At 35.4% G+C, this 23,995-nt stretch overlaps 1 protein-coding gene across 1 annotated transcript; it reads right to left on the bottom strand.

Moving 5' to 3' along the window:
* Window positions 1-318: 318 nt before the first annotated feature.
* On the bottom strand, window positions 319-21,361 carry LOC127862708 (uncharacterized). Its single transcript, XM_052401965.1, has 5 exons — window positions 21,182-21,361; window positions 15,601-15,685; window positions 1,788-5,624; window positions 1,229-1,348; window positions 319-369 (listed from the first exon to the last, which is right to left on the bottom strand). Exons 2-5 carry the CDS (start codon window positions 15,670-15,672, stop codon window positions 319-321), a joined length of 4,080 nt encoding a protein of 1,359 aa, XP_052257925.1. The 5' UTR covers window positions 15,673-15,685; window positions 21,182-21,361.
* Between the last annotated feature and the right edge of the window lie 2,634 nt (window positions 21,362-23,995).

The following is a 23,995-nucleotide window of genomic DNA, read 5'->3' as shown; positions in this document are numbered from 1 at the left end:
ATGAAGATGCTTCAAATGAATTACTTGACAAAACTCCTTGCGTGTTTGTGAGATTTGAAATATGAGCATGTATTTCAGCCATAGAAGGTATAACATTCTCTCCTAGCCAGCTCTTCATAAAATCAACACCTTCAGGATTAGCTAAAATGTCAGAATCACTGAAACATGGCTTGGAATCTATGCCCTGCTGCGGGGCAGACCGCAAACGATCAACTGGGTTTTGATAAAATTGTTCATTTCCGGGGCGTGCTATCGGTTTTGAAGCGGAATCGTATTCACTGCTTTTAATTTTGCTAAGATTAGTGTCATCAGTTGCATCTACTGCACAAGCTTGCTGGTTTTCTTCGAGATCTTCGTCTGAGGATGAATCTGAATCAGAGTTGTTGTTTCGAGGAAGATGGTGATGTTTCCAAAATTTGTATGCCCATGGTGGAAGTCCATTACCATCAAGAAATGTTTGATTGAATAGATCAATCCAAGCTTTCTTTAAAGATTCTGCATCTTCAGCAATTGGTGAGAAGTCAGTAGTTTTGTGGCAAGGAATCTTCCAAAGGCAGAGTGTTCTACAATAGTGCCAATATTGTTTTCCACGGGGATTTGCCATTCTTATACCATGGCAAGGTATGAGCTTTAATGCATTCAATCTGCCATTTCTTGCAGTACTTCTTCTTTTAAATTGTAAGAATCTTGCACCATCATTGGGTTTAATTTCTTTAACATCAAACAAGTCACAAAACTGATGTAGACACATGTTGCATTGTATCTCTGCCTTCAGTTTTGGCGACTCTTTGCCACATTCGATGAAAACAGCTGTTGTGCCATGTCGCCCATCAAATTGTTTAATGAGAGGTGGGAGAATGTAATCTTCGCCATCTTTTTTATCATAGTCAGTTCTCAGCAGAGACAAACCAGATACACTGCAACTTTTGATGTTAACATTTGAAAGAACATGTGGGATATTTTGATTGAGGTGAGTTGCCTGAAAGATAGATGTTGTGCCAGCAATTGCATGGCTATTGTACATTTTTTGAACAGCACCTTGATTTATTGGTTCACCATCTTGCAACTTCTCCATTGCAGTGATGAGCACTTCATTAGATGTTTTAGTGGGAATTGCATCTTTAAAGGCATATTTAGTTACATATTCTGTAGCAGAGTCACCAGTATCTGAAAAGAACTCAAGATTTAAGTCCTGCACCCCATTTTCTTTATTTTGGCAACAACTGACCTCTATTACTGGAGGATTTCTGAGAAACTCTGGCACAACAGCTTTGTCATCAGCATTGCTAAGAAAATGCAGAATCTCAAAAGGATCATGACCATTAAACCATTTGTCGTTACATTCAAACTGAAGTTGAAAAATTTTCTTATTGTGTTTGTCAGGCTCAATGGTGGGTACTTTATTCATTGGTTGCGGTTTTCGCCTTTTACAGGTAATAACCTCTGTGGACTGTTTATTCCCAGTTTCCTTGCATGTCGATTGCTTTTTCTTAACCACTGCACATTTATCTGTCTTGGAAGGCTGATCGTTTATTCCTGTATGACCTAAGTGGCGACATGTTCCATTGGCAACAGTCACATATATTGTGTCCAATGTTGAAAAATCACCGGTTGTGAGGGCATTGTCTATCACACTTGCCATGTTCAGTCTGCAGATGGCGGAGGTCCTTTCATAGATGAAATCAAATGTCTTGTTTTTACCATCTGCTAGTAGACCTGCATTCCAGTTGGTGTAGAATGGTCGCATATATTCAATGTAATCCTTCCTAGCATGATCCCAACAGTACCCTAGTACGGATAGTGTCCTGAACAAGAGGATTGTCGAGATCTTGGCCAGTATTTAAACATTCGTCTTTGGCACTCTGAAGGCAGTTTTGTATATTTAGTTTCAAGCTGTCCATGTGCTGACTGAATTCACGACTAAAATACAGCCTATGAGCATGTGGATTGGCATTTGCACCCCATTCAAACCGTGTAAAATAGGCATCACCATCATATCTGATTCTAGATAAAAACGTTGTGTCCAGCTCTGCCATCAATGCGCACATAAACGATACGATGCTTGGATACTGTAGTACGTTTCTTCGCCGACCTTCCAAAAATTCTTGGTCACTCTGGATGGAGAGGGTCTCTGTACCTGGACAGACGTTGTGAATTGCCGGGTGATGGTTATACGGTGGAGCACGAGTCTGGAACAGCATAATTGACATTGGCATTTTGTCTTTTCGCCAAGGAACACTTTCTTCCCAATCCCGTTGAACAGCTATTGCATCATCCCTTGACCTTTTCCAGAATGGAGCTGTATCCGGTATTGAGGACTTGAACATCATTAGGTTTGATACAGTCCAGTCACGAAGCTCTGCATTTTGCATTAAATCCTCTTTTACAGGTATTCCAGTTGTTTCAAAGGCATCACTTTTCAGAGCGAGCTTGGCCTTTCCCTTGCTATGTTCTCGTTTAATCATGCTATGAACTAGAAATTGAAGCTCAGTATTGACCATCGCTCGTTTTTGTGCGCATACCCAATACAGGTAAGCAAATTTGTAGCTGCCTGATTTATTTTTAATGCTACGAGGACGTTCTTGGTGTGGACATGCATCACCAGTGAGGAAGACATCCGGGAAAGCCATTTGTAGGTATCCTTGTGTATCCTCAGCAACAGGGTTCTGACGGTCCACATCTGGTGCTGAGATCCTTTGTAACACTGTGTTTTGCATTCCATTCTTGAGAATTTGCTCTGGGTTTTCAGACAAGTTAGAAACTCCACCCTGTGCAACACTACCTGAATCTCCTTCATCATTGCTGCTCTCCCTTAGGAGAAGTTCTACTTCTTCACAACATAGGTAGGTTAGGTTTTTTAATTCATCTTCAGGTAATAATACCTGTTCAATGTTTTTTTGTGATGCATTTGAAACATCTGTGCTAGGATTGAGCCATTTCCTCTGAACACCGTACAAGACAACATCAGTGAGTGTTATTTTTATGGTTTCATTTGGATCTTCATCATGGTTAAGTTTGTCATTAGTTTGACTCTCTAGTATGAACTTTGCTAGATCGTTCCATATTAGATTTGCAATTTGTTCCATGTTAAGGCAGCTGGATGTGGCTTTTTGATTTTCAATTAGAATCGCATCTTTTATGCCACTTCCGATAATAAAACCAGAGTTTATCCATTCAGAGAACAGCTGAATAGTTAATCTTTTAGAAGCACGCTCATGGATCAGCTCAACATTGATTTTTCTTAAACCATTTGGGTAAACAGCTGTGCTTGTATCTGATAGCTGACTTGCTAGATTCTCCATGGCAGCTACTGTAAAAGGTGTATGAACCTTATCACAGTACCTGTAAAATGGTCTTTTGGTACCATATACAGGACAAGTCACTTCACGCTCCATAAGCTCTTTTGCATGAACAATCTTTGCCATATTAATTTTAGCTTCATTAATGCTCCCATCTTCTTGCTTAGAGACCATGATAACAAATGGTAACTTTTGGAAAGTGTGCCATGGAAGAGCTTTAGTTTTGACTGGTTCTTTTATCGCAAAAGATATTGAGCCATATCTGGAGAATAGGATATTATTTGTTCGAGACCGCAATATAACTATTACAGCATGGATCGGTGACAGAACAAGTTTTTCAGCCTGAGATAAAGTGTCCATGAACATTTCATGCTGATATGAGGCCTCATCTTGAAAAACATCAAGAGCCATCAGATTTTCAGGACCGTAAGGGTTTATATTTGAAATATTGTCATCAATAGATTGCTGACTATCAACAGTGGTTCCCTGAGAACTCTCTTCAGCAGCAGACTTTTTGTGCAGCAATGTTACAATTCCATCATCAATTTTACAAAATTTTGAACAATTTGTACATACCCCTGTTACTGTTTCATCATTATAAACTCTAGCACTCGAAAATGCTGAGTCGAGAGTGACACTAGACCCTGCTAAGACCCGAGACTGCTTTAAAGCTTGCAGAAGAAAAGAGTTTGACAGTGGAATCTGTTGGCCAGCTTCAGGGACGTTTATACAATTAGCTGCATCTGCTTCAAAGCCAGGTGAACACATTCCACATTGAGAGCAATGGATCATCTTCATGGCACCATATGTTGCATGGAGATCACGAATTCCACTTAGATTTAGGACAGTGTGCTGAGCAGATGGGTCTTCAGATGACAGCTCGCTATGATCTAACCATGATTGACAAACAAGAGCTTCGCGTGGTTTCATTATATTAAGCTTTCCTTTTTTCAAAGTAGGTATTTCTTTACAAGACTTAAATCGACCAGTAGTCAAAGATTGAACAAACTTCACACATGCCGAAGGCAGAGACTGAGTGTATACTGCCTTGCCTTTGATTATGTCAAATTCTTGACTCGTGCATGCATATTTTGCCATTATCTGAACATGTTCAACACCTGCACTAACTTCGCTTATTGTTTTCAACACAAAAGCAACTGGTGTAAGTTTTGACTCGTGCAGACTGTTGTATGCTACCCATAGTTGTGGACTTTGTTCAGAACATGGAAGAGGAATAATGTCATTTTCCTCATCACATGAAGTGCCATGAAGCAGATTGCAGGAGAATTGTACTTGTTTATGAAGGTTACCATATACATATGAGCCCAAGATAAACTTTTCAGCTGCTCTCTTTCCTAACCACCTGACTTTGCTACAAAGATTGCATTTTCTAAGATAAAATTCGCTCGTGTCTGCTTCTGTTGGTTCTATTACTTTTTGTAAAGGCAAGTCGGAGTCTGTCTTAAGTTCCTGTTTTGCCTTAGAAGAGGCAGATGTAAATTTGACATCAAAGTTGATCCTTTCATTATTAAGACGATCCTCATTACATTGAGGCCCAGCAAAGTTCTTTAACAACTTCTCGTGTCTTGAATAATGGTGGATAATTTCTGAATGAACGTCCTTTAATATTTCCTCATAGTCTGTGCAACTTATGAGTCGTGTAGTTGGGTCTACCAAATATTCAGCCTTAACATTTTCTCCATATCTTTTTGCAACTAGCTGCAAGAAAGTTGTTTTTCTGTAGTATTTTATTGTGCCCATTCCATAATAATGAAGGCGCTCTAAATTGCAAGCATCTTCATGGGATTGTGGTCCACGATTTGGCTCTAAGCCTTCATCTCTACAAACTTTTGAAGATTTAGTGTAATAAAGATTTACTTCGTGTAGAAGTGAAAGAAATTGACCCTCATTCGTCAGCACTGAGTTTATTGGTAAATTTTTTTGATTTGCAATGGCCTTCAAACGAATCCATGAATACCAACGGAAAGCCAGGGATGATCTTTCAGTACTTGGTATTCCTCTTGTTAACAGGCTATCAAGTCGAATTGTATGACTGATGTCTGAGCCTTGAATGGTATACTTTAAGATGCAGTTTCTTGCATTTTTATACTCCCAGGGTCCAAAAACAGAATCCTGTAGACCAAACTCAGTTGTGACGGACAAAACATTAATTGGGCCAAGAGTAAGCAAATTTTCTAAAGTTAAAATTGTTGTTGTTGTTTTATTTACATTTGTATTAGCATTGGATATTTCTATACTTTCCTGTGTGGTAGACTGAGCAACCATATACTTATCCTTTTTAATCACATCATCTGGTCTTCCTTCCTGCAATATTAAGTATGACAGAAATTATTCACTTCATTTTCTTATCTAGCTGCTCCAAATGAGAGATAAGCTCAGGACAAAAGAAAATGCTGGGATCAAGGCGTTGATGATATATATTTTATTAATTGTCATTTTTGTTACATGCATTTCAATAATACAAATGATTAAATGCTATACATTTCAAATGCTATCAAAAACTTTTTTCAGGTCAAACATGTGTGACTGAAGTTGAAGAATAATTGTGCCATACATGGAACTGGTTTTGTTTATTTCAAACATATTTTCATGAACACATACATAATTTTACAATAAAAATACAGTTATACATGAATAATTCCAATTGCACTCCGTGAGATAAGATTTTAGCAGCATTTAATACTAAGTCTCTTTCATTTTGATAATCAACAAAGCAACCATGCACATCAACACTTCATAATCTTCATTCAAAATGTCAACTCCAGACCTAGAAAGATTTCATGTGCATCATTGTCTACTCTCATCTCAACTGTATTATCGACTGCGACTTTCATGGAATACGAAGCACCTTCATGGACCTTCTTGCCAACATAATTGAAACACCCATGTCAGTGTTTTCTTTCCTTCAAAATTTGGGCCTTTTTTCCATTTCCAATGCTCATTACATAAAAAATCAAAAGAGGCGACTTAAGGGGTGTGTTGAAGCGTTGAAAGCAAAAAAAGCCTTTATGTGTAAAAAGTTCACACCACATGAATTCTTTCAACCAGATTCTCAAGAACCAAATAACCAAAGCTAGGTTTTGTCAATAATTCATGAACCTATAAGCTCATGCGTAAATGACTGTGAATCTGAAGCGGTTAAAAACCTTCAGATTCATTGTCCGGGACAACAGCTGAGCCATGGAAACAACAATAGCTTGAAATAATTAATTTAACAAATAAGAAGTTATGTATGATTAAATTTTAGAAATAGGGGGTAAAATAATAATTAATTTTTAAAATAGGGGCAAAATAAGAATTTGACCAAAATGTTATCTGGAGCTCTGGGTACAAGTGTATAGCATGTCAGACTGCATGAGGACTCCAACAGTTTACTTTTTTTATCAACTCGCAAAAAATTGCGAGTTGTTAAAATTTTAACTCGCATTTTTTTCTATCCAGCTCGCAATACAAGTTGGTTACAATCAAAGCGCAAGCCACGAGACTGATACAAGCACTTGTAACAATAGACTTGCGTTATATTCCTTTTATTATATACAAAATTGAATCATTTAATTTAAAAACAAGAGCCGTCTCCATCGGAAGACATAATCGTCTTCTGAATGTAATAACTAGGGTAACTGACATTTTTTAAATTGTTCAATAATATATATTTTCCGACATTTTCTGACATACAGTAAGAGCACTTACATTATTTTTTGCATTCAAAATATTTCAGTGTTGAAATTATGATATAACTGCTCCTTTTTTTAATTTTTTATTTACAAAAAAAAGACATCAATTTTGAGTTTTGTTTAGTTTTCAAGTGTTATAATAATACTAATCACAAAATTTGAATACGAAAAAAAGTTTTTTATTTTAATTGAACAGTTTTTTGCTTCACGGCTCAACATTAACGGTTATCCGATTGCCCCTGGCAAGTTAAAGTTGGGTTCGGGCAAGTTATTTTATAATCTAGTTGTCCGCCCGGGCAAGTGCAAAAAAGAACAAAGAAAAACATGTGTTTTTGTGGTTAAAACTTAAATAGTACAAATAATCACAAACGATTTGCCTTATGCACGAATTTAACTCGGCGATTGTTGTTTGCGGAAGTCCGAACTAACTAGGCATGGTGCTCATGCATTTCCAAATTTATTTTTTGAAACGCCGTAAATGGCTTGGGATTCCAAACATCGGTTTCAAATGCTATTTTTTTTATCTTTTTCATTAATATTCAGTTACACATAACATCGTTGGTGTTTTCAGTCATGAAGAAAACTACTTAAATAATATAACTATATAGAAACAACAACAAATAGCTTCGGTATATATATATATTTTATATTTTGCTTCATACATTTTCTTTTGCTTTACGTAAATTGACATTTTTGTTACGGTTCACGTGTTGTTCACAGTACTGTTAGTTTATTTAGCTTTGTGTTTACAAGTAACTTTTAAGTCTAAGTTGCTAAAGAAGACGTGGGGGAGAATGACTAATTATTTCATTTATAAGCAAACATTGGCACAAATCTACATTTAGACTCAATGAGACTTTAATTTCTGTAATCATTCTGTTAAATGTGCAAACATAAAAAAAGGTTTTGTGGGGTATCATTTTGATCTTTATTAAAATATGAGGTTTACAGTTAATGTGATATTTAATGTTTGGGCAAGTGGCTTTACGTTCAGGGCAAGTAGATTTTCTTAGTACTTGCCCGGCAGGGCAAGTTGGTTTTTAGGTGAATGTTGAGCCCTGTGCTTCTCTTGAAAATTTAACAAAATGTCAGTTACGCTACTTTTTACATTCAGAAAATGACAAATGTTCGTAATGTCAATTCCGAAAATTTGGTAAAAACATTATTTTGACCAAAAAAGGTTGACTTAATATTTAAACAGTTAATGAATGTCACCTTAATAAACACAAAAATAGAAACAAGAGGGCAAACATGGCCCTATTCGCTCACCTGAAAGAGTCGGTTCATTCAATCTTTACCTAACGTTGGTTTTTAGGTAAATGTTGAGCCATGCGTCGGTCACAGAGTACGCGTTTATTAACAATGAATCACAGTTGTAGCATTAAAACGTGATATAAAACCGGTAAATAAAGCAGTACATTAAAGGCGGTTTCGGGCATCATCATCACACCTATTTACCGTCCTGTAAACAATCATTAATTATGAGAAGTTAATTGCAATTGGTGAGCAGTGTAAAATTACTTAAGGCGAGTAAGTTGTGAAAAACAAAACCCGTTAATAATTTGATGCGGTAACAAATTAAATCCAGTGCATGACGTATATTTTATCATGTCTATTTGTAGAACTGATTTACACTGTTTTTCTACAGCCACGTGATAATAACTATTCACCAGGCATTAATACCGGTATGCCATGTGAAACCTGTGTTATAAGAAAGAGCGCGAAATTATTGCTGCCGTCTGCAATGCCAAGTTCTACGCATGCAAAGCATTTTTTTTAAACAGACGATGTGTAATTAAATATAGCCTAGCCACTCAGTACATGCAGTATTTAAGACTTTCAAATTTACCAGTATGTTTCAATAAATTATATATTGCAACTATTGAAAAATATGTCAATTCAAGAATACATTGCAGTTAATGTATTTCTCAAAAATCAAGAAGCACCAGACTACGGCAAAAATTATTGGGAGAAGGGGGATGGCGAATAAGAGTTACGCAAGACCCACCCAATCAAAGACCGGGGCATATCTGAAAGTTCTAACATTGTATACTGTTTATGCCAGTGCATGAAAATAAATATATATGATAAATAAAAAAACATAAAATTATTTGATTTCAGGTAACAAATAATTTATTTAAATGTGACTTCATTGATAATTTAATACAGTCATTGTTGATACCGATAGATTTATGATAATGATTATGTCGTTCATTGAGCAAATAAGGTTATAGTGCTGAAATTTGGCTACTAATTATTTTTCTTTAGCGCCAACCTAGTGAACTAAAACTCTGGCGTATGGAGTGTTATTGTTTTTGCAAGATTTGACCTGGTGACCTATATTTTGAGTTGACACCCCTTACCAAACATCAAACTTTGCTTACAAAAATGCATGTGGAAGGATATTAACTAAACGTTGTAAGAAGACATGAAAGAAACTGAACACTTTATAATATAAAAATGCTGTCAAACATGAACTTAGCAATTTTTATTCTGTTCTTATAATCATATTTATAATGTTTCCCAATTTCATGGTTTATCGCGCTATTTTCCCCAATCCCAAAAAAATGTGGCCTCTAGTGTTTACAATCAAATGAGGATGGACGACGGATCAAGACCAATCACAGAAGCTCACCTGAGCAATCACGTGAGCTTAAAAGTGAAAATGTATAAAAATGTCGGTTACATGACTTATAACATTCAACACTTTTTTTTCGAAACCTTATCCCAGATTTTGAAAGTTAAACACAGACCCAAAGTTCAAGGTCAAGGTCAAAATTTGTGTGTGTATGGAAAGGCCTTGTCCATATACACATGCATACCAACTGTGAAGGTTAAATCTGAAGTGACATAAAAGTTATAAGAATTTTTCAAAATCCAAACGCAAAAGTGTGACGGAAGGGCAGACCGACAGACAGTGCACTATAATTATGCACTCCTTCGGGGAAATAAAAAAGTTTAAGCATTCATAATTAACGAAGAATGCTCTTATAATTTTCTTTTTTCAAAGTGACTTCATTAAAAGTAGTCCGGCTAGTATGGTTATATGGAATTGGAAAACTTGTGAGTAGCATAATATGGGAATTATTTCTGTGCAGATAAATTTTACCGATTGATACAACTTGTATTTTTTGGGAACATAAAGCAGGTATATAACTAGTAACCTGAAAATTAACAGGGGTCATCTGCCAGTCATGATCAATCTTCCTATGAAGTTTTATGATCATGGGCATAAGCATTGTTGAGTTAGGCCTAACAAAAAAATATGTTTGTTTCCACTGACATGGCCTAAAAAATTAGGGTAGGTAGGTAGGCAAATAATTTTATTTATATTTTTTTTTTTTTTTTAGAAAATGTCGTACATGGTGCATCTTCTCATTTTTTTGTGTATAACTGTATGTACAATAAATTTGATGATGTATGTAATGCTATATGGCTTTATTTAAATGCTTAAATGAAATAAAAACTTGCTGTTCATTAATTTTGCATTTGTTGCTTTCCTTATTTCCGAGTTTATTGTTGATTTCTGGCAACGGCTTTAATACTGTAGTCAAATGTCAAATATATGGCGTCTGTCCGTCCGAAAACTTTAACATTGGCCATAACTTTTCCAATATTGAAGATAGCAACTTGATATTTGGCATGCATGTGTATCTCATGAAGCTGCACATTTTGCGTGTATTACGTTGGATTTTAGTGCCTCATGCCTTTGGTAATCAGTCTTAATTTGTTCAAATATGGGACATAATTGTTTGTTAGGATCTTTAATTCGTCAATTGGTCGGTAATAAATTTTGTGCTGGCGAAAATAAATGATATCACAGTAGTCCATTTTATGACCAATAAAAGGCATAACTAAAGTGTCTATACAGTGTCTATAGGGAGTCAGTGTTGTTATACTTTCTGTTCCTTTGGGATCATGGAGTATATACTATATTATTTATAATTTATTATATATTAAATAGCCTAAAAGCCATGCTAGGGGGACGTGAGTGGTGTTGCATGTAACATTATCGCCATGAACAGACGCAATCAAACTGGGTGTGCTATTATATTTTTTGGATGCAGTTTATGCTTCCAAAGGACCACAATTTCAGATTATCTTATGTACTGGTGTCGTGGGGATCTATCTACCAGGGCTAGCCCTGTCCCAAAATTTCTTTGAGCCAACCAGGTTTTTGTTTTTCGATGCGCGAAAACTGGTTTTGAAATAATTATATATACATTTACTATCAACTTGTTTGTATGTCTTTTAATGACAACAAAGGCATATCACATATCATAAGGTAACATTTTTCAATATAGAAATAATTAGTATGGTACTTGTCAAAGTACAAACATAAGTTATTTTATAGAGTACATTTAAAGGGGTGTCGATTGTTCCAAATTAGAAATCCTGAAAATTAGGCCGGGGTTCTTGGAACCGCAGCCGCAGGAATCCAACAGGAATAAAGGGAAGATCCCCCACCCCATCCAGAGCCCTTACTAATTGTTCTTTTTAAGAGTCTTTCCAATTGTATTTTCGGGTGAATACAATTTAAAATATTATAAACCACACCGTTCGTATCACCGCATGTGCATTCGTCATTCTATTTCTTCTATAAAGAACTTCGAAAATAAATTATAATCGACGAAAAATAATGTATCCGAAAACGACAGTCCAAAAAATTGTACGTGTATGCCACATTAAATAAAATGTGCATATCGTTTGACTGCAGACATTGCAAAACCTAGCAAATATACAATTTGGTTGACATATTGCTTTACAATAGCATTTTTGTGGGTAAAAAACAACTTAATTATTACCTTTTAATTTCAAACAATAATCGGCAAAAAGGTGTAACATCGCCGAAATAGAACTAATAATTTAATTATCATCCTTTAATTCAGATCGATAGTCGGGAGAAAGGTGTTAAGTAATCAGCTTAGAAATAATGTATTTCTTGGTACGCTTCTTTTGATTTGTTAATCTTTAAATACGACGTTTGCCATCGGCCGCTATATTGTTGGCAGACAACAAGATCAACTGACTGTGTATTCCAAGTGTACAGTGTTTGCGCATGAATGACCCAATATTATGTGTGAGCAAACTCATTGCTGATTGGCCAGCTACCACGTGCACTTCAATAACAATAAAAATGATATGCGGACAGGGTTTTCATTAGGATTCTTTGTAGCAGGCTTTATAGTCATTTGAGGAGGCCAACCTGCTAGGGGGGTCCGGGGGCATGTGTCCCCTGAATTTTTTTGTAATAAAGGTGCCAAATCGTGGCTTCTGAGCGATTTTGGTCACATATTTTACATTACTTTCCTCAGTTAAAATAGAGGATATTAATGTGAATTGTTAAGTCCTCAGGTTGCATCAACTCTCAGGGGTGTCAATTGTCCCAAATTTGAAAGCCTGAAAATAAAATCTGGGTGCCGATAGGGCCCACAGTGGGTTCAGGGCACACCCTGGACAGGGGGCCAGAGGCCCCCGGAAGCACCTGCAATTTAGCTTATTTGAAGCAAAGAAATCGCTTCTCCTGAGCTTTAAGACACCTGTATTTTTAAGAGATTCAAAACAGAAAAAAATACTTTGGCTAGCAAATATCACAATCTATTTCTTTAAATTTTTATGTAGATGCATGGGTCTGAGGTGGAATGTCCCCGTCGGGGACGAAGGGCCCGGGCCCTAGCTTAATGTATAATTTCTGTGCAGTACATAACATGTATTCTTTACAGTAATAATGAAAATCTAAATTAAACAAACACTGGAAATTTTAACATTTTAATAAGTTGTAACTTCCAATAATGACAATGACATTTCAAAATATATAACTAAACCAATTTCAATGACTAGTCCACAAGTAGTTATTGCAAATAAGACTCACCCTCCTGAAAAATGTGGTAACAAATAAATCCACTTACCGCTCGGAGGATCAAAAATCCGCGGAGAAACCAAACATCAACTAAATCTGTTGAAAATCGAATAAAAAACGAAATGTAAGTGTAGCAGGAAAGTGCATTTATACGGAGGTTCCGGTAAATGATATAACGTTAACAAAACTGGAACAAGATAACTTCAACAGCGAACTATCGTTCTTACTCGAAACACAAACGAAAAAGTCGTTTATTTTTCTCTTTTTTTTGACATATTCAATTGTTGACTTTGTCACAATTTGTGACCTTGAATCAAAGTCGTACAGTCTCGTTACCCGCTCCGTGATTGGACAATTATATCGATTCGACTAATGAGAAAGGAGTTAACATATATCGGTTAAGGTTGTTTACATTTGTACTTCCGTTTCAGACATTTAGTTTATTAGTTTATTATTAGTTTAACTAAATATCTCGCCATCGTCGTGAAAATTTGCCGATTTTTTTTTAAATTTTCTTTCTGAATTTGAGCCGGCCTGAATAACATTTGAGGCGGTCAAATCGGCCGCCGGCCGCCTCCTAATGAAAACCCTGTGCGGATAATGTAGACAAGTTTATTGAGCGTCTCCGAAAAATAAGCGGTCCGATTTTTTTTCGAATTTTGGCCTCAAAAAAGATTAGGACCGGCGGCAAAAAATTAGGTAGGGTCGGGCCATCGGAAACAAACAATTATTTTTGTTACGCCTTATCATTCGGAAACCATTTTACTGTGTCCAGTCACTGTGACCATGACCTAGTGACCTGGAAATCGATAGGGGTCATCTGCCAGTCATGATCAATGTACCTATGAAGTTTCATGATCGTAGGCGTAAGCATTGTTGAGTTATCAACCAGAAACCATTTTACTATTTAGAGTCACTCACTCACTGTGGCCTTGACCTTTGACCAAGTGACCTGAAAATCAATAGGGGTCATCTGCCAGTAATGATCAATGTACCTATGAAGTTTCATGATCCTTGGCCTAAGCATTCTTGAGTTATCGTCCGGAAACCATTTTACTATTTATAGTCACTGTGACCTTGACCTTTGACCTAGTGATCTGAATATCAATAGGGGTCATCTGCCAGTCATGATCAATCTACCTTTGAAGTTTCATGATCCTAGGCCTAAGCGTTCTTAATTTATCATCCGGAAACCATCTGGTGGACGAACCCACCGACATGTGCAAAACAATATACCCCCTGTTCTTCGAAGGGGGGCATAATAAATGAAAATAGTTGAATTTTCTATTATCATTAAAAAAATATTCAATCAACACATATTTCAAGTATTCAAAATAAAAGTCTACATATTAAGTGAAGACAATCATATCGTGTACTGAATGTAATAACTTGTGTGTACAGAGGTGTGTACAAGAAAGTGACACCGATATTCGGCGTCTTACCCTACCAGCATTTTCCCCTCAAAATACAATTTCCCCACCAAAAATATCATTTTTCACCAAAATATAATATTTTTATCAAAGAAATGTTTATTTTTCCTTTGGGCATTCGACAATTATCCAATTTGCACCATGAACAACGATCTTTCTCTCTCTCTCCAGACGAACACAAAAAATCTGGGAATCCCAGTTATTCTAAATATACCTCTTAAATTACGTCATGTTAACTGGGCAACTAATTGTAATAATCATGTGGCTATTTTACTGGATACCGGTCTTGCGCGAGAAGGGTGTTTCGTCAATAAATTATCGGAAACCAGTCGAATTTTCATCCGGCTAAATGTCTCACAATTGGCGTTCTTACACAAACAAAATAAAACATTCGGACTCGGAAGATACTGAACGCATCAAGACATTTTTTAAGAAAGAATCATTGAAAACCTTTATAACCCAGCAGGATTCTGAGGTAATCAACATCGAACATTGTGAAAGTGAAAGTAGACAATCGGCAGCTGCCGCTCCTTTCCCTTCCAATACTGTTTCAGATCAAGATCGTCAACCCATTCATCATGAAATTGAAATCACAAAAATTGACATCGTCCCCCGGCCCCAGTACAGAAATATAGTTGAAAACATTTCCCATAATTAGATCTACACCTGCAACTTAATTAAGGACTTTGACTTTAATACGTGTTAAATGTGTTTAAGAACAAATAGGACAGAGACCAGCCTCTTTTGATGAGTTATAGACATTGAAATGAACAGTTTTTATTTTTTTCCCTAATATGTCTCTTTTGCAATCTTTTTTCCCCTTTCACCCAGCGCCCAGCGTCTTCCCCTTTCTCTAAAAAAAACCCCTGGTGTAACTAACATTTTGTAAATTTTTCAGGAGAGCATAATTTCCGAAATATATTAAGAGCACTTATGCTACTTTTTGCATTCAAAATATTTCAGTGATAAAATTATGGTAACTGCTTCTTTCTTAACTTTGTATTGTTTTTAATGATATCTCAATTTGTAGTTGTGTTTTGTTTTACAAAGTTTACTATAACACTGATAAGAAAATATGAACACTCAAAAATATTTATTATGTTAATAAAACAGATTTTAGCTTCTCCTGAAAATTTAACGAAATGTCAGTTACACTACTTATAACATTCAGAAAACAACATATGTTTGCTTTTTTCAATAAGGAAAAATTGGTTATGTTTTTTTTTTTTAATGAGGAACTCATATAAGGGCCGCTACACAAATCAGAAAAAAAGCCCTGTTGTCAAGTAAGTAAGTATAAAGGTAAGTATTCTTACCTTTTTCTGGTGAAACTGTCGTTTCTTTGGTCTCCCGCGCCCGCGGGCATTTCCAGTTCTGTTGTTATTCATAATTGTTTTGGATCTATTGAGAAAAAAAATATAGGTTTATATGTACATGTAGAACTGTTTAATGGCACTCATCACAAACAATGTATAGTACCATATGGAATTATAGAAAAGATATGTTTTTTACTTTAAGGGAAGAGAACTGGAAAACTAAGGAAGAAAAGGGAATTTATTCACTTTGCACCTAGGCCACTCCAAATTGATTTGTTGGTGTACGGATTTTTTTTGAAAAATAGTTGACGAAGCAAGCGAAAAAATAATAAATTCTTTAGCTATATTGATGCATATGTACATGACTTTTAAAGGAATATTAATGAACAACAGATACATTTGCATCAGATTTTCTTGTCAGTCAGTCGGACTGAAAATCTGTCATCTTTTGTCAGTCCTTCACAAAATTTGTAAGTCAGGACTGAGTGAAGGACCGACTGTTTTCACAAACTCTGTATTACAGTTAAGTCCGGTAATCTTGCGCGTCCCGTAATATTGCGCACTTCGCATTTGCGAATCTCGCAGACGACAAATGGTTTTCTTTAGTGATCCAAGATGGAATTTCACATTTTTAATAATTAACGGATTTAAAAGGTACGTATTCCAAGCAAAATTAAATTTGATCATTACATTTAAACACCGGTTGCGTCATCGTAAACACTGGCCCACTTACGAAACTTTCGAAATGAATCACTAATTCCCTGCAGTCTTTAGCGTTTTCATACTTTAAATTAAGAATTCATAAATCCAACGTGTTATTTAGCATTCCATTGCACAATATCCGATCAGTTATGGTATTTTTGGCCATGAAACCGACATAGTCCATTATTTACCGCCATTCTGTCAAACCAATTTGGTATGATCTCTGCATGCGCAATGGCCTAGTTTGGATATTTTCTTTAAACTATGGAAGCATGATAAGGATACAATCAAACTCGTTATGCATAAACATTTATTTCACGCATACCAGGTACTTTTTTATTAATTGTACACTATAACTAGTAACTATATTATTTGTTGATTTGTAGTGAACAAAAACTGCACTAGAAATCCACATTTAATTTCAATGGTTTTACAAACTGATTTTAAAAATATTGTTCTGGAATGTTTTTGTGTCAATAATTGGAAACCACATGTCTACAATTTTGCCTAAACAAGGTCATTACAGAAAGTGCGCAAGATTATTGGACACTGTGATAGTTTGAAAATGAGGTGAGTCATGTTTGTTTTGAAATCAAATCTGACAGTTCTTCACTGAATTAATCAGATACAGTCGATTAGTGTATAACGGATAGCTAAGGACTTCGAGTCTCATTTCAACGTAAACACCATGCATTCAGTAATTAAACCATTAAACCTAGCAGGGCTTAACACTAAGGCACGTCCGAACGACATTCACTGCCTGTACCTAGGTCCGGGCTAGCCAATGTCCCAGAAACATGCCCGACCAGTCGTGTGTATTTTGGGAGGGATAATGTATTCTATTTCAATAAACTGCATTTTAAATAAGCTTTTCAAAGATGCAACAATCTTACATTTAATACAGTACGATCAAATAACAATTAAATCCCAGAGTAAAGTCGGAGACAACAAACAGATCGTATCTCAAAATCAGATTTGGAACCCCCTGATTGCAATCAAAAAGAGGCCGATAATTCAGAAAATCCCCATCAGTTTTCCTGGTAAAACACGTCAGTAGCTATTTTTAAACGGAATTCCGCTAGATATGGTTTTTGATTGGTTTTCTCGTAGTAACGTGTTTTCTCGATAAAAATATGTTATAATCTAAAAGCAGGGATCGCCCAGGATCGTCCGGGGTGGATGAAGGCAACTCGACATTAACACAAAGTTACTAAAAATTATTAGTTATTTATCAATTTAAAATAATTGTAATTTGTTTGATCGATTAGACGTGTTTTGACAATCTTTTTTACGCAATTCAATTAGCAAAAGTAATATCAGGGTTTTTTTTTAGAGAAAGGGGAAGACGCTGGACGCTGGGTGACAGGGGAAACAAGAGTGCGAAAGAGACAAATTAGGGGAAAAAATAAAAACTGTTCATTTCAATGTCTATAACTCATTAAAAGAGGCTTGTCTCTGTCCTTTTTGTTCTTAAACACATTTAACACGTATTAAAGTCAAAGTTCTTAATAGATGGGTGTAGATCTTGATAATGGGAAATGTTTTCAACTATATTTCTGTACTGGGGCCGGGGGACGATGTCAATTTTGTGATTTCAATTTCATGATGAATGGGTTGACGATCTTGATCTGCTACAGTATTGGAAGGGAAAGGAGCGGCAGCTGCCGATTGTCTACTTTCACTTTCACAATGTTCGATGTTGATTACCTCAGAATCCTGCTGGGTTATAACGGTTTTCGATGATTCTTTCTTAGAAAATGCCTCGATGCGTTCAGTATCTTCCGAGTCCGAATGTTTTATTTTGTTTGTGTAAGAACGCCAATTGTGAGACATTTTTTTTTCTGTTTTCACGTTTATATCTTGGCTTGCACATAGCCCGGATGAAAATTCAACTGGTTTCCGGTAATAAATTGACGAAACACCCTTCTCGCGCAAGACCGGTATCCAGTAAAATAGTCACATGATTATTACGATTAGTTGCCCAGTTTACATGACGTAATTTAAGAGCTATATTTAGAATAACTGGGATTCCCAGATTTTTTGTGTTCGTCTGGAGAGAGAGAGAGAGAGCGAGATCGTTGTACATGGTGCAAATTGGATAATTGTCGAATGCCCAAAGGAAAAATAAACATTTCTTTGAGAGAAAATATTATAATTTAGTGAAAAATGATATTTTTGGTGGGGAAATTGTATTTTGAGGGAAAAAATTCTGGTAGGGGAAGACGCCGAATATCGGCGTCACTTTCTTAGTAAAAAAAAACCCTGAATATTAATGATTGATCCCGGCTTTTAGTAGAGAGTTAACCCTGTACAATTGTTACGACTACCGTAGCACGTTATTTTGCGAAACCTGAGATTCACTTACCATTTGTTGTCAGACGGTAACCGTGGCAATCTATGTAAAAAAGGTTTGGCTTTACGGGTGGGGATGGGGTTTCCTCAGATAAGAAAAGGGAAGGAGGAAAGCAAGAGAGAGTATGAGGAAAAAAAAAGGAAATTTCTTCCGAAATGGCATGAAGATTACAAATAGATGTCTAAAGCAGATGAATATTGAATTCATTATCAATAGAAAGGCAAGCTAATAAGAATTATTGAATCATAATTGCGCACCTCTACACACAAGAAAATACCAGTTGAATGATAAACATAAAGGTTTTGATATACTTGGGGTCAGGGCACATGAAAGATTGGTAAGGGCTAGTAGGTTCTGCATTTAGAAGCCCGAATGGGCTAGTTGAAAAAAAAGTTAAGTGTTAAGCCCTGCCTAGATATACATTACACAGGGCTTTTTTTCCTCCTTTATGAGTGGCCGTGGAAGGACATTTCACAATTTTGAAAAGGACAATTCACAAACCTAACATGGCCGTGAATTTTTATAAAATGGGCCGTTTTTCACAATTTTAATAATTTCACGACTCAGTTTTTCACAATTTTAAGAAGTTCGCGACTCAATTTTTCACAATTTTGAAAAGTTCGCGACTCAATTTGTCACAATTTTGAAAAGATTGCAACTCATTTTTTCACAATTTTGAAAAGTTCGCGACTCATTTTTTCACAAAGTAAGGGGGCCAGGGCCGCTTCACAAAGTCAGGAAAAAAAGCCCTGGTATTACACATGTCTTTCCTATTGAAACATGCCAGCGGTTTTAAATTTCCGAAAAATATTATTTGTTTACAGCGCGAATTTCATGGTACACCGATTCAGCCATTTCCGGATCGCTTAGGTCTTTATCGGATTACATGTGTATCGTGTTATTTCTTGAAATTTGACACAGCATTTGTAAAAAATAATTGCAATATATGTACATTTCCAGAAAGGAAATTCATTTCTGCATTTAACAAGACCAAATTAATGGAAATCGCTACACAATTGATGAAGTTATTGCTGTTCAAAGCGATGCACCCTATATTCGGGTCATTTTGAGTTGAATCTATATATAGATTTGATTGCGGAAAATATGTTTTCAGAAAAATCGATTTTTCGTTATAATTTGATTATTTTTCATTAAAAATGATGTTTTTACTTATTAATATCATAGTCACACGCTTACCACATGTGTATTGGACAACTTCAATTGGGTTTATATTTATTTTCAGACAATCCCCACATTCCTGAATATGGGTCACCACATGTCCGTTATTCACATCAAATTCCGAGTTGCAGCTTTCATGTATATTTTATAAGGTACGCATCAATTTGGTTTCTGAGCATTCTTGCTTTTGTAAAGGACACATAATACTAAAATATCACAGCAATAAACATTATGTTTACCAAACAAAATCTGCAAAATTCAAGAAACCATTTGTCTGCACTTTTCCTGACGTCACAAAAACGGTGCGTACATAATGTGACCTTGTTTTGCTTTCGAAAAAAGAAACAGTTGTAAACATTGACACATATCAACAAAAACATTTATCGACTTAACAATAATAGGCTATTTGTATTCAATTAATAGAATACTATAAATCTTAACATAAATAAAAGTATTTTGCAAAAAACGTTTAAGCTATCCGTAACTCACTAAAATCAGCTATTCACCAATCGACTGTATTTTTGTGTTAATAAGCACATGAATTTATTATTTCCATAATAAATTTAGATATTATGTTGTCAATTTATAAAAGAACATGTTTTTAAACCATTTGACCCTTAACTGCGCAAGATTACCGGAGAGCATCGTATTGTTAACAATAAACATACGAACTGCCAGCGGTTGACCTACCGTAATGAAAGTTTAGAGTTGTTTGTTTTTGATCTAGCTTCAATGCCTTTTTCGGGGGCATTATTTCTGTATTATTTATCACTGTAAAGTACAAAAAGTTAAACAGGCAATCATCCGGGGACTCAAGAAAATATCATAACACACTCTATTCAAAAGGTTGATTGTAATTGGTTCGTATACAGCTGGGGCTCAACTGGAGCCAATCAAAAGACTTGTTGCATTATTGAAGCCTCATTGAGTCATTCGGTTAAACTCAGCGTACATCGGTACACTTTTGACTCGTACCCAAGAGGGTTCGTACTTATCGGATTCCTTTCAGCAATGAGTCCACTGCCGGACGCGCGGATAATTATTAACTGATTACAATCTGTTTCGTATTAACATAATCGTTATTTGTACGATTGTTTTTAATTTCAAAAGTTTTCTGTAAAATTCAAATCGTAAAAACGACCCTTATCTCTAGCCCTGAGTAAAGTTCATTTAACATGTTAAATACTGAAGATGGCGTTCATGTTACTAATATTCATGATATTTCCATATGCGAGTGTGATTGTAAACACAAGTTTCTGAAAGCAGTGCGAAAAGGTGCATTACGCAAAGCCAATAAATCTGCGCAGATTTGTGTCAATATTGACAATAAACTGCATGTTTTCTTACCGTTAGTAGATCTAATCTGACAGTCCGTTGGTCACTTTGTGGAATATCTTGCATTAGTCCGTTTCAGTTATTATTGCCTTACACTTTTCAATATAAATTTATGAACTTTAAACAAAATAAGTAACTAACTAACTATTTAAATGACTAACACGCGCGTTTTTTTTTTTCGCAATATCCGAGACATTTTACTTTTGCGCTTTGCCCTCAATGTCTGGCTTTTAAAGTTTACCGCTTTTTTGCAAATACAATGACGTTTACATATGAATTGGCCAATGAAAATTTCGGCGGGATGACGTCAGGTGCCAAAACTGGCGCGTGGTTTTTCCCGGTATAGACCCAATGTGTCAACGCTGTAAATGCGCGCTAAGCATTGTGGGAAACGGACTATTTCCAGCATGGCGCCCGCAAACCTTATGAACACGGAAGTAAAAATAGTAATTAATTATTATCAAAAACAGGCCTCATCAAACCGGGTCAGCCATGATATATTGTTGGATGCAGTTTGTGCTTCAAAAGGAGCTACTATTCATGCCAGCCTATCGATGTAATATTCACTAAACACGTTGCAACGACTGTTATCTTCGAAATAATAAATATTTACAATTTAATACCTGCAGTCCTTCTGAATTTTGAGGACGTCATCGATTCAAAATAAACGCTGTGAACATTGCAAGGAATCTAACATACATGTAATTTTTGAGAGGATTATTTAGGGATGAAATCAAATGGAAGTTGATGGATTGAACATTTGGAGGAGATCGTCATGGTATCATCATTTGGCACTTTCATCTATTTATTTATCAGTAGATACTGAAAATGCTAAATGTGCTAATCGCAATATCAAACTCAAAGTAAAACAGGTAGGATTTTTACAGCTTTGTTTTTCTTAACATAATATTGTATGTTTTCCATTCAATTTTTATGCTCATTTTTTATATAATTTACTAATGTATTCATAACCAGAATAGTTTATGAATGTATAAACAAAAAGATACATTAACAGTATGTTTAACTATTTAATAAATATGCTTTGCTTAGTCGTTTGGTACTCTTTTTTCATGTTTTTTTTTTCCTAATTACTAAAACTTTTTTGATAGCAAGAAAAAATTGATTCAGTACAATGAATTGCATTTGCAATGTTATAGTGGGAACAATATTTGATTAACTCAAATTTGACTATATCAACATTCGAGTCAAATTAATCAAAGTTGTTTGCACAGATAATTATTGCCCATTCATACTGGTATGAATTAATGGCCTATAACACCTATATAATATATAGGTGGTACATAAAGTTTCAAAGTGGTACATAAAAGGCTTGGTACATAAAAGGACTGGTACATAAGGTGTCACATTGAGCTAAAGAAACTTCAGCGTACAGTTTATATATTATTGACATACTTGTACTAGTCGCCTTGAAAGTCGCGCCAGTCAAAAATCATAAAAAGCGACATTTAAAGTTATGGTAGCCAGAACTAGGTATCAGTCTTTCAATAATGTAGTGTTTCCTAATTATGTATTGCTTAGGTTGTTTTGTTTCGAATTTGCAATTATTTTAGAGTATCTTCAGTAATTTTGCAAATTCCATGTTTTTTTTTGTAATAAGGTAAATTATGTTGCACATGGGAATGCGTGGTAAGTAATAGTAGTAGTAGTAGTAGTTATTGTTGTTCTTGTTGTCGTAGTTAATTAATTAGTAGTAGTAGCAGTAGTAGTAGTTGTAATGGTTGTGTTTTTATTTGTATTGAATTCTGCTCATACAACACAATGATGCAGCTGCTAATGATGATGATGATGAATATGATAATGCTGCTGATGATTGTGATGATGATTAAATGATGGGACTTAGGTCTAAGAAAATGTGTGAGGTTTAAACACAAAACCTGCTGGATAATAAAACCATTTTATGACAAAAGAGCTAGATTTTAGAGTATATAACAAGTATAAAATTGGGAAATTTACCATTCAATGATCATGTGGGCTTCATCAACAGCAATGCATGAAACAGTTATATGATATCTCTTTGAAATGTACTCAATATTGCTCTTCCAATTCTTGTGCTCAGAAATGCTTCTGGTTGGGCATACACCAATGAGTACTTTCCTTCAATTATTTCTTCTATATTTCTAAAGGCACATAAACAATACTGTCGCCCTTGGCAGGACTTCCGCACGTTCTCCCCCCCAGATGTTTCCTCACCAGACATTACCCCCATGACGTTTCCTCCACAAGCGTTTCCCGCCCCCATTTTAGTTTTAGTGCTGATGCTCCCCCCCCCCGAATAAATTTATAATTGTTTGGTTGAAGTATAATCTTGATTTATTATCAAAATGATTATTTTCCTTATGAAATATTTAATTAACTTTATCTATGAAGCAGCTTGTTTGTTGTTTTCTTTGGATTAACAGTTCATAATTTTTTTGCTAATCTGTTTAAGGAATGCATTTAAATCATTAGTAAATGCATGTTGGTGTACTAGTGGAATAAATGGAATATTCTCAAAATAGAACTGAGTATCTTATACATGTTGTTTTTTTAAATCCAATTAAATAGGATCAATTGATGAATTATTTCAGTTTGAGTAAACTTGGGCTGGGTTGTGGAACTGAAGTTATTTGTTGTTTTTAACCCAATAAAATAGGGTCAACTGGTTGAATTCATGCTTTTATATGTATATAATCCAATTATTGGATGTCACTGATATTTTAATTTTTACTAATAGCTAATATAGACTTATATAAACAGAATTGCGCTGTCCTTGCAAATTATTTCATTATTAATAACATAATTAGCAAGTGTAATAATGTATTGATA

Source organism: Dreissena polymorpha, chromosome 16 (genome assembly GCF_020536995.1).
Source record: "Dreissena polymorpha isolate Duluth1 chromosome 16, UMN_Dpol_1.0, whole genome shotgun sequence".
Classification (NCBI taxonomy): Eukaryota; Metazoa; Mollusca; class Bivalvia; order Myida; family Dreissenidae; genus Dreissena; species Dreissena polymorpha.
This window is presented reverse-complemented; position numbering and strand designations above follow the sequence as displayed.

What these genes read in the sequence shown, in the direction of transcription:
- LOC127862708 (XM_052401965.1), bottom strand. Translation starts at nt 15,672, where the DNA reads ATGAATAACAACAGAACTGGAAATGCCCGCGGGCGCGGGAGACCAAAG. An exon ending in GACAGTTTCACCAGAAAAAG is followed by an intron (nt 5,625 to 15,600) that starts GTAAGAATACTT and finishes TTAATATTGCAG; the next exon opens with GAAGGAAGACCAGATGATGT. An exon ending in AGGACACTATCCGTACTAGG is followed by an intron (nt 1,349 to 1,787) that starts GTACTGTTGGGA and finishes TTTCAACTTCAG; the next exon opens with TTTGAATGTAACGACAAATG.